At 44.0% G+C, this 11,980-nt stretch overlaps 1 protein-coding gene across 1 annotated transcript in view; it reads left to right on the forward strand.

The window, feature by feature from the left end:
* kcnh5b (potassium voltage-gated channel, subfamily H (eag-related), member 5b) overlaps positions 1-11,980 on the forward strand; it is a 30,296-nt gene that overhangs the window by 7,721 nt on the left and 10,595 nt on the right. Inside the window, exons 5-8 of the mRNA XM_037977956.1 lie at positions 5,565-5,764; positions 7,520-7,579; positions 7,950-8,142; positions 11,601-11,797. Coding sequence (XP_037833884.1) covers positions 5,565-5,764; positions 7,520-7,579; positions 7,950-8,142; positions 11,601-11,797 — 650 coding nt within the window. The remainder of the gene's footprint in view (positions 1-5,564; positions 5,765-7,519; positions 7,580-7,949; positions 8,143-11,600; positions 11,798-11,980) is intronic.

Below are 11,980 nucleotides of genomic sequence, written 5' to 3' on the forward strand. Positions count from 1 at the left end.
GGTTTAGAGCTCCAAACAGGACCGGGTTTAGACCTTCAACAGGACCGGGTTTAGAGCTCCAACAGGACCGGGTTTAGATATGACCACTTTTTATTTTCTGTCGGGACATTCTTCTCATTGGACCTGATTGAGACGCAGGCTTTGGAGACCCAAAGCTGCAGGAGGAAAAGCAAAGAAAACATAAAAACTGAAGAGAAATGAGGACGCTTCAGTCAGTGATCCTTAAAATGATTCTGTTTCAACAGCTCAAAGAAATCTGATGTTTACACTTTTGAGCTTCTGCAGCTGTTTTAGGATGAAAAATTGACTAAAGTTGTTTTCTGAGAAGAACTTCTCAGTCTTCTGGTTTGAAATGAGAACGGATAACCCAAGAAAAAACTAATTATAAGCTTTGTCTAGAAAGAACGTTTGAAGCCTGGATGAATTCCCACTGAGCTCAAACTAGACTGTAAAACCTGCAGGTCTCCTGTAAAGTTCCTGGATTGGACAGGTTCAAACTGGATATTTGTCCCAACTGCAACTAATTGTCATCATAATTGGATTCATTTATATCAGTTTGGTATTTAAGTGTTTGGTTCAAACCTCATATGCAAAACAATCAATTTTATTCTTTTTCCTCCCAACCAGTTCCGCTGTGCAAACCTCCACAGGGTCCGCTCACCTCCGGGGTTTTCATTTTTCAGTTTCTGCTGATGCAATTAGAGGTGTGGATCCTGCAGACAGACACGGGAACCAAGCTGGTGCCAGACGTGATAGATTGGTCTTCCTTCAGGAATAATTGCTGACAGAGGGAGAAATGGCACCAAGCTGCGATTACCACCAGCCCCGGTGTGTGTGTGTGTGTGTGAGACAGCTGCAGTCACTCTGTACCTGTCTCACCTGCTGATTCCAGTCAAACCGCCTCTCCACAGAGCTGTGGCCCTCAGATCCTCTGACACACCGGCTGTCAGCGTCGCCTCAGCTCCGACTTCAGAATCTAACGATCGGATTCAAAGTCAGACAAAAGCAGGAGCTGAAAGGTCAATCAATGTGTGCTGCAGGTGTCATCTGATGCCAGCGCTCTGCACGGAGCAGGCCGGTGAACCTTCAAGGACTAACTGCTCTTTACAGAGCTGCACACTGTTGGATGAGCTCATCTGAGAGTCTGAGTTTGTTTCAGAGAGTTCTGCAGCTCAGTGTTGTTTTAATAAAGCAGAATCCTGTCAGTTCTTCTCATCTTTGGCCTGAATCTCTATAAAAGTGTGTGTAATTTAATAAAGTGTCAAATCTAAAGCAAATCAACTAAAAGATTGAAGATAAAAGATTCATTAATGGCAGGGAAATAAGAGCCAAAAATCAATCAGAATGAAACAGCAGGGCTTTAATAAACAAAACAAAAATCAATGAAAGTCATTATAGATCATCAACCATGCAGAGGTTTTATACAAGAGGCTGAACTGGATCCAGATCCAGATCCAGATCCAGCTGTGTGCCTCCAACGTGGAGCTTATAATTCACATCACATTATCAGTTTCAGAGGCTTTTCGGAGCGGCTGAGCCTCACCTGTCCCTCTAACTGTTGTTTACCAGCTAAGTTCTCCTCCATGACTTCATTAATCCCTGCTGCGGTCCTCTGGGGCCCGTTTGGCCCAGTTTGGCCCCCGTTGGCCTTGTTAACTGCAGGCATGAGGTCTCCGAGAGGTTTTGTTTGAGTTGTTTGCAACATTCAGTGGCTTCATAATATGAGATGGGAAACATTTCCCAACATAAAGAAAGTGGATCTGTCTTAAACATTTACTGATCATTCAGCTGCTGTTTTGCTGATTTTAGTTTCCAGTTGGCTTGTTTGAACTTTAGTAACTCATTTAAGAAGTCATTCATAGATAAAAAATGTCATTCAGCTCTCAGCATCACGCTGAATTATTTCTTTCAGACTGATCGTGACACCAGCTGCACATCTTCTGTTCAAACAACAAAACACTCATATTAATGAAAGTGTGGAGACAAAAACATATTTATGTAGTTGAGAGGGATTCCTGAAGTGTTTAAGGATTTATTTGGAGGTGTGGCTGAGTTGCCTCTGCAGAACTCTGTCAATATTTGTTTGGATCCAATCAGCCGGAGTGGAGTTCTGTCCCAAAGCGTGTTGGAAGCGCAGTTACAGCTTGTCAGAACGGATCTGTTTGGACTCTGACGTCTCGGAGCAGAACCCTGTCAGGGGGTCATGTGTTGGACCTGGACTGGGCTCACTGAGCAGGAAGTGGACTGGGTTCAGTGGGTCCTGATGGAGGTTTGTCCTCTGACAGCCTGTAGTTTTTTTACTTTGTATTCCAGAGGAGTTCTCAGGTTTTTACCTTTGTAGGTTTCTGAAAAAAAAGCCTGAAATGTGTCTGAAATCATCACATCTGAACCAAATCCACATTTAGTGTATCCTGTTTGTTTTAGGAAAACACCAAACTAGTTATGGTTGAACCATTGTTAATTAGGTGGGATGAAGTTTCTTTCTTCAGGTCTCTGTTTGTTTGGAGCCAAGCATCCTTCTCTTCAGTTCAGCTCTGATGGAGGTTTGTTGTCTTGTCTCCTCCATCAACCAATAAATGCATCCTGACTCCCACCTGTCCTGTCTTTAGCCATCAGACCAAAAACCGTGTCAGATTGAAATAAATGGAGCTGTGGGGGACAGGCCTGATATTATAAATAACTATGAGATGACAGCTTCAAACCGTAACCTCTATTTATTTATTGAACTGTCTGAAACTCAGGTGAGACCAGAAAACAAGGCACATGATCCCATCCGAATCCCTGAGGTAGACCTGTTTTTTTTCCTGTGTCTGAGTGGAACCTGGCTTTAAATCAGCTGAGACTTTATTGGCTCGCTCAAAAAGCAAAGCAGTGAGTTAGATGTTGATTAATGTGTAAAACTTTAAAGATATTTACTTTCAGGTGAGCTACTTCCTCACAAAACAAGCACAAATTCTCATCTTTAAGTTTTCTGCATTTGCTTCTTTTTTTTACCTCTGAAAGTCTGTTTTGGAAATTCTGTTGTGCTGTGAAATCCTAAACGTTTTCCAATCAAAGCAGCTGGACTGTTTTTTTTTCTAGTGAAAGATGTTCTCATCTGAGGAGCATTCCCATGGGAGGCTAAACTCACATGCAGATTAATCTCCTTCCCCTCCCTCCTGTGGGTCATTAGGGTTTTTGTCAGGTTCATATGAGAGATCATCGGCATACAGAGTTTTGTTCAGAAGGGTCCTGGAGGGTCCTGGATGGTCCTGAAGGGTCCTGGATGGTCCTGAAGGGTCCTGGAGGGTCTTGAAGGGTCCTGGATGGTCCTGGATGGTCTTGGGGGGTCCTGGAGGGTACTGGAGAGTCCTGGAGGGTCCTGGAGGGTCTTGAAGGGTCCTGGATGGTCCTGGATGGTCCTGGAGGGTCCTGGAGGGTCCTGAAGGGTCCTGGAGGGTCCTGGAGGGTCTTGAAGGATCCTGGATGGTCCTGGATGGTCCTGGAGGGTCCTGGAGGGTCCTGAGGTGTCCTGGATGGTCCTGGATGGTCCTGGAGGGTCCTGGAGGGTCCTGGAGGGTCCTGAAGGGTCCTGGAGGGTCCTGGAGGGTCTTGAAGGATCCTGGATGGTCCTGGAGGGTCCTGGAGGGTCCTGAGGTGTCCTGGAGGGTACTGGAGGGTCCTGGAGGGTCCTGGAGGACTCCTGGTGTGATGCAGTCTCTGACTGTCCTGCCTCCTTAGTTCTGCTCACGTCACTCATTTAAACACTCATCTGTCACATTTCAAAGATGGAAACTTCCTCTTTGTTGCTTCTTTATCATCTGCTGCCATGAAAATCGGGTAGCAATGTAGTTACCTGTGTTTGTCTGTTAGCAAAATATCTCATGAACCACTAGATGGTCCTTAGTGAAACTGTAGAGAATAATTGGGTGTATCAGGATCTTGTCCAAGTAAGTTTTTTTTTAGAACATTTCTCATTTTTCCAGTTTTTTATATTCATCACGTGTTCGGTACTTTTACTCTGCCCCCACATCTCATTCTGTGGCTCTTCTTCCAAAATCAGATCCCTCCACCTCCTACCACTCCACTTTCTATCAGAACTTTTAAGTGTTATTTCTTTCTTTTTCCTTTGTCATGTATATTGGCAGGGAGGTAAAACAGAAACTATTTCCAGTGAGGTCTCTATGGAAACAGCAGCAGCAGCACACAGGAAGCTGAACGATCAGCTTGTCAGCGATGACGCACGATAAGTTGAAGTTCGAAAGGTGGAAGACACTTCTGCCCACCTCGAGACATCACAACAGTCATCTTTGTCTAACTTTTCCCTCTAACAATAAGTTTCCTACCTCTTTATTTATTGAATTTTTACCCATAAACAGAACCTGAGCTGTTCTTACGGAGTTATTGATTCAGACATCAGTATTTGCTCCAACATAAAGTAATTAAAACAATCGATTAATTAAAATCATACATAGATGAAAGTGGGTGGAAAAGTTCAGTCCACAGTAAGAGAAAGGGCTGTGCTCCACTCAGCTTTAACTACGTAGAATTCTTACCAGAACCAGGACCGGGTTCCCCCTGTCCTCACTGCAGTCCTGTGTAACATAGACTCATAGGCTGCAGCTCAGAGGTGAAGCTGTTTTCCAGTGACTAGGCTGTGAGCAGGCCCAGCCTAACACCACCTATGTTCTTTCCCAACAGAAACAGGGTTTAAGGTGAAAAGGAGGAGAGACTGACATCCTGCCGTTCATAAGAGATGGTTGTGTGGAATGAGAGGGGAACAGATCAAGCAGGACTTCATCTACAGTCCCGCTCTTCTTATACAGGTCCATTTACCCTCCATCCCTCTCCTTCGGTCAGGAGATGTGGATTCTGACTGAATGGATGAGATCCTGGGATCCTGGGTTAACTTCCACAGGTTGTCTGACCTCAGAATTAGAACCAGCGCTTGGTTATGTATGAGGATCTCAGAGGGCCACTTCTGCTGGGGTAGTTTAGGATTCCTGGTCACCTTGGAAGGTCTTTTAGGGACATCCCTCCAGCAGGAGACCTTGAGGCAGATCCAGACCTTGGTAGAGGGACTGGGAATGCTTCAGGAGAGTGTCAGTGAGGAGAAATGTGTCTGGTTTTCCTCGTGGACCTGCTCCAACTTTGGACAAGTTTCCAGAACTGGAATGAATGAATGAATGAATCTGGCAGTGGGGTTAAAGCTTTGTCAGGTTGTTGCTGCAGAAATTACCTGGCTAAAGCTGCTAGCTGTTTCAGACATATCCTTTGATCCTAATCAACAGAAAAACTTAGAGAATCTTTGAAATTTCTGAAAAAATTAGAGCACGTGTTGTAAGATTTAAAATAAATTATAGGTTTGGCCTGAATGATTTTCCCAAGTGCCAGAACTATGTATGCAAAAAGTTTCCTGAAGAAAAAATATATTTTCTATTGTGACATATGTGTGCATAATATGTGTTTAAAAATGTCATTAGAGTTCTTAAAGACATGGCTTTGTCAATAAACAGCCACTGGGAACGCTAAAACACAGCTGTAAAATTGTTTAGAAATTATTTCTTCTGTGTTTCCTGCTCCAGCTCTTCTTTATGCCACCATCTTTGGAAACGTCACCACCATCTTCCAGCAGATGTACGCCAACACCAACCGCTACCACGAGGTGCTCAACAACGTGCGGGACTTCCTGAAGCTGTACCAGGTTCCCAAGGGCCTGAGTGAGCGGGTCATGGACTACATCGTCTCTACCTGGTCCATGTCCAAAGGCATCGACACAGAAAAGGTAGGACTAAGACTCCATCTCGTAGGTCCATTCAGACCCGAGGCTTTGTGCGTCCTCTTCAGGATCAGGGTGGTATGATGGTTAGCACCGGCACTTCTGCAGAAAGTCATTACAGGTAGTGGAAGGTGATGCAAAAAATACTTTCCTGACATGCACTTTAGACTTGCCTTTGCTTTTATTTTAAAAGCCAAAAGATCCTGACACACAGCAGCATGTAAAGCTTTCAGAGTGGGCACAAATGGCCCATTTTATGTAACCAAGATCAGATGAAGAATGTGAGAAAATGCTGAAATCATGCTTTTAAACATGATTTTAATATGATAGCAGTTAAAACCAATCCTTCATTTGAGAAGTATTTTCTATATATTCTTGTATTGTTCAACACATTCCATTTGTTCCTTCTCCACCGACATGTTTGTCTTTGTTTATTTGTTGGTCTGTGTTCCCGCTCTCTGCTCCACCGTGATCAATTTCCTCTTCATTGATCCCATTTTCCAAGTGCTTGTAGAGATAATAATACTCTCACAAAGAGACATTAGGCGAGTCGTTTGCCCACTTTCTATATAAATACCTTGCAGTCGGAGCTGGAGCCAGAAACAGGATATTTTTGTCACTTTGGGAATCATTATGTGGAACACAGTAAGCTGTGTGTGCCAGCTTAAAGCCCCCAAAAAGGCTAGAAGCTCCAGAAGCATCTTCTGATATCCTCCTCCTCAAATGATTCAAAGACAGTTTTGTTCAGTTTTGATGCTGTAGAGTCTTTTATGTGATATTATTGTCCTCCCCTGAGCCATTTTGTTTCTCCTGTGTCATGAAACGCAGCAGGAATGTGGATAAATGAGTTTGTTTATTTAGGCTGTTTTTTTAAATGAATGTAATGTGCAGAACAGATCCAGTCCAATCAGTTATAAACTGCAGCACGAACATAAAGCTGCTGCCTCTAAACTGGTTCTGGACAATTTATCCCTCTGCCAAATCGTACCCCCATTTTGTACCCTGCAGCTGAAGTATTGTACCAGTTGGGTATGAAATGAGGCAGGTACAAGGAGACCTGTGGGAGCTCCAACAAATTTTACCTTTGCAGTTTTGGTCAATTTGTACCCATCTCCGCCCCATCATACCCTCTTTCTTCCAGATCGTACCCATGTTTGTTTACATTGTTCCCACCTCTGCCCACATTTTCTGAAAAACCTTGGATCTCAAGAGAGACAAAATTTTAAAATCGTTTTAATTCAAATGCGGTTTGAAGCTCTAAAACCACCAGCAGGCTCGGGGCGTCTAACGGCATCACAGACCTGTTTAACCAGCCACCGGTGAAATCTACCACTGTTATCGATTTCTCACTTTATCAGGGAGGTGAGTTCTGACTGGGCTCTCAGTTCTGGAGTTGAGCGCTCAGCTGGTGCCGGGCGTGACCCTCTCTGGGTTCAGTGGCAGGTGGGGAGTTAGCATGGGGCTGTGGACCTATCAAACAGTAACACATGAGAGCTCCGGGAGGAAACCTCTGGCCCGCGGCTGAGCGATCACAGGAGTCTCTTCTTTTCTTTATTTATCATAAATATTTGTTCCAAACATTGCAGTAATGGAATATAAGAATGTGCAGAGCCGATGCTTCTGAGGGCACACAGGGTTGCAGAAAGACATGCATGTGTGTAAAGTGATAACACTATAACAACTTTTTTTTGTCTTAATAAAGTCCAGCAAAGTTTGTAGTAAATGACAGTGTGAACATTCCCGTCTTTCCCTCTGCTTTAGGTCTTATCCATATGTCCCAAAGACATGCGAGCGGACATCTGTGTCCACCTCAACAGGAAGGTACTGATCCAGTTCTTTGGCAGAAGCCAGTCTGTAACCTCTAAATCAGAAAAAAAACAACTTTATATGCTCATTTTCTGTAACTGTTTCCACAGTAGTCTTATTAATCAGTGGTCTGCCTTTAAAGTTTAAGAATCTCCTGATTTAAGACCTCCTTGATCTGAAAGTTTAACTTGAAGTGTTAAACTTCTTTGACAAAACTTGTGTTCAGTTGTGTAATAATTCTGATTAACATCTGCCTCCTGTGACAAATCTGAAGTAGTTTTGTTTGTTTTTCTACACAAACCTTCCTACTGCCTTTGTTAAGACAACTCTGACTTCCTTACAGCGAGTCATTTCTGACAGTTCAATCCAACTCCACCACATTCAGGTGTTCAACGAACATCCGGCCTTCAGGTTGGCCAGCGATGGCTGCCTGCGCTCGCTGGCCGTGGAGTTTCAGACCACCCATTGTGCTCCAGGAGACCTGATCTACCACTCTGGGGAGAGCGTGGACACCCTCTGCTTCGTAGTGTCAGGGTCGCTGGAGGTCATTCAGGACGACGAGGTCATCGCCATCCTCGGTAGGTGTTTGTGTATTTGGAGGATGTTCTTAGGCCATCTGTGTGGTACCTTTTGAAGAAGTTCTTGATATAATAATCATCCTGTCCTTTAATGGACTATAAGTTTTTCAGGAAGGAAAGACCACACTCCTCCTTTGTTTCTGATATAAAACAAAAATGGGCAAATTTCTGGGCAGATTCTTTTATTTATGATGGTTTTTGAACATGTCCACATGCTGCCTGTAAAAACATGTTCTCCCTCAGGTCCAGGACAGTTTCTACAGTTTGGATAAAAAGCAGCAGCTCATCTCCTCAGCCCAACAGTTGATTGGACCACGAGTCTCAGGAGGAGCTCTGATGTTAAATCTCAGCCACTAATGAACACAAATCATTATTTGAAGTTTGCACCTATTAAACCCACCCTGTCTGTAGAGATCTGCAGCAGGATCACATAAAACAGGAGACATCTTTAGAGAGTTCAGTCTTCACCTGGGTAAAGTTTTTTGATTAACTGTATGAATTTTAATGAAGCTGATGACAATCCCTAACTGCAAAGGAAGCTGCAGAAATATTCACACAATCAAATCAAAGCTTTGTGATGATCATTATGGATCTCAGACCAGATTTCTGCACTAAAGCAAACTCAACAGTTCAACAAATTACCATGATTATAAACTTCCAAACACAGAAAGGTTTGTAACTCAGTCAGTTGAACAGATCCTGAATGGAAACTGGGTGTGGTAGTATCTGAGAGTCATTCCCAACACATACTCTGAGAGCTAACAAACCTTTCCTTGAATCCTTGGCGGGTGATATGCATGCTACTTTAACTTGATAAGTCTGTTTCTTTCTGGTTTGCTGTGTTTGAAAGTTGGTTCAGGTCCCAAAGAGAGACGAGACGAAGTGGGCCCGGTTCTGGAGCAGGTTCTGTTTCAGTCCCTGCAGTGGATTTAGTTTTAATCTGAAGCTCCTGCAGAGCAGCAGCACTCCTGTGAGACTTTAAACGATCCGGCTGCTTTTCCTCAGGACGGAAAATAAAACCGTGATCCAACTCAAACAGAAATATAATAAATCAGCAGAAAGGCACTTTATTCTCTTCATAGCCAGCCAGGCACATTTTGGAAGGAAAGGTTTGGTGTCAAATGAGACCTACAAACCAAACGGAAATCTTTAAAATCGTTTATTGTCTTCTTTAACCTCCTGCTTCAGCAGAAATGACACAATCTGCTTCCTGTTCCAGTCCATCTGTTGTGTGTGACAACATTTCATTTGGCTCTTTTTTTGGGTGACTGCAGTTGAACATATTGGTTCTGCTAAAACCCAGAAGCTGCTGGTCTCACCCTCAGCGACGGCCATCTTGGCTTCATTCAGTAGCAGAAAGCAAACAGAACCGTGTTGTCAGTGCAGAGATTTTCTAACATTTAAACATTATTATTTGGTGTTACATTGTTTACTGAGATGCTGAAACATTTTATTATTGAAGAGAACCAACGCAGCTCCTGCTGAAAACTCTGTCCTCCCTGAAGCCAACAATAATTCAGGACTTCCTGTGTAACAATGGAGGCTGACAAAATGCAATGTTTTGTAGAAGGAGTAAAGATGGTGGGAACAATAAGTTTGTTTTAGAAAATGTTAGAAAGCTTAGACATCATTACTGTCAAACTTTACAAATGCAGAGAAAATGAACACATTTTCAGCTGCAGAGTGTTTGTAGACAGCGAGCCGAGTCGCCACATTCTGAGCGACCACTTTTTGAAAAACATGGCCTGTTTTTGGGTGCACAACTTGCAAAACTGTATTCCTGGCTGTGCACATTATTTTGTTGCCCCACTCAGCAGCGGCCACCACGTGTGTAATTTAATCTGGAGGAGGACACTTTAGGATTGGAGAGAGGCAGATTTGACCAGTTTTTGATCATTATTATTGGTCATCAGTGTGGTTTTTAGACCTGCAGCCTCAGGTGCTTTCTGTCAGAGGAGAGCTCCTGCAGGAGTCAAAATAAAGACTGGAGGACTGTGGTGTCCAGTCCTGGTCCTGGAGGGCCTTTATCCTGCATCCTTTAGGGGTTCCTCTGCTGTGACACACCTGATCTGCATGACTGAGTGATTCTGCAGAACCTGAACACCTGCTGAAGAGCAGGGAAACATCTAAAACCTACAGGATGGAGGTCCTCCAGGACCAGGACTGGACACCACTGTGTAGGGCTTTATAGGCGGATTGGAGATCCCCACAAGAACCGGGTTTAGAGCTCTAACAGGACCGGGTTTAGAGCTCCAAACAGGACCGGGTTTAGAACTCCTAACAGGACTGGGTTTAGAGCTCCTAACAGGACCGGGTTTAGAGCTCCAAACAGGACCGAGTTTAGAGCTCCAACAGGACCAGGTTTAGAGCTCCAGGAAGACCAGTCGTTTTCTGCCTATGGGGAGATGTTTGTTGACCGACTCGTTCATTCTGATGCATCTTTCTGTTCGTTTAGATGAGCTGTGAGAAGTGAGCTGACTTATTCTTGTTGTTATTTTAAATTTGAAAGCTTATGAAGTTTCTGTGCTGTGAGTCCGAGAAGCTTTGTGTAATGAATCCATCAGTGATTTAATGAATGATCTCGTTGTAATTAAAATGATGCTGCTCTTGTTGCTCATCTTGAGCAGATCGAGTTCCTCTTGTTGAGAACAAAATGAGCTCATTAAACTGTTTGATTACTGCAGAGATCAGAGTGATTAATCATCCATCAGTGAACTGAACAGGATGTGATGCTCTCAGCCTGGAGCAGAGTCAGGGCTGATGATGCAGCTGTTGGTGGACCTCAGCACCACTGATCTCCACCTCCACACTCCAGCATAATAAGCTGACACCAGTTCCTGCAGCATCAGCAGCCTGAGGTGCCTCTCGCCCGTCTGGCTCGCCGCTCCGACAGATAAAGCAATATGAGTGCGCCGCCCTCCCCCCCCGACATTCAATTTCTTTTCTGCTGATTGTGGATCCAGGTTCCAGCAGCGGCTCTCAGAGTCAACACATTTGTCATGACGTTAAGTGGGAATCAGTGCTCAGGTGGTCAGGAACATCTGCAGAGGAGTTCTTTAACATGTTGGTTTCTTCTTCTGAATTAACACAGCAGTCAGGTAATCCTTCAGGGAGGTCTGACTTTTACAACCTCGATTCTGAAAAAGTTGTGTAAAAAGTAAATAAAAACAAAATGAAATGATTTATAAATCTCATAAACTCATATTTATTAGCAATGGAACATAATAAACAAATGTTTAAAATAAGAAATTTAGAGTTCCATGGCAGCAATACATCTGTAAAAAGCTGTAAAAGTCAGAGGTCTGTATCAGAAACATCTGGAGGATCATTAAGTAACTAATCAGATTAATTAGCAACAGGTCAGTCCGAGGAGGGGTTCACCAGTCTGTGAGAAAGGTCCTCAACAGTCATAATATCATAATGTACCACCAATAATCACCTGTTTTCTGTGTTCTCAGGGAAAGGTGATGTGTTTGGAGACGTGTTTTGGAAAGAAACCACGTTAGCCCACGCCTGTGCTAACGTTCGAGCGCTAACGTACTGTGATCTCCACGTCATCAGGAGGGACGCCTTGCTCAAAGTCTTGGAGTTCTACACGGCTTTCGCCAATTCCTTCTCCCGTAACCTCATCCTCACCTGCAACCTGCGGAGACGGGTAAGATCCTCCGCCTCTGAAACTCGACTCATTGATGCTCCGGTCCAGCTCGAACCTGCAGCTCATCTGAGCCGAGCAGCTGTGGTCCAACTTCAGCTGCTTTTTACCATCTGTCAGGAGAGTGGAGAGCTTTCTGAGGCGGTACTCGTTAAAAAACGTCTGAGAACCTCTGCACCGGCAGAC

This window comes from Kryptolebias marmoratus, linkage group LG10 (genome assembly GCF_001649575.2).
Source record: "Kryptolebias marmoratus isolate JLee-2015 linkage group LG10, ASM164957v2, whole genome shotgun sequence".
Classification (NCBI taxonomy): Eukaryota; Metazoa; Chordata; class Actinopteri; order Cyprinodontiformes; family Rivulidae; genus Kryptolebias; species Kryptolebias marmoratus.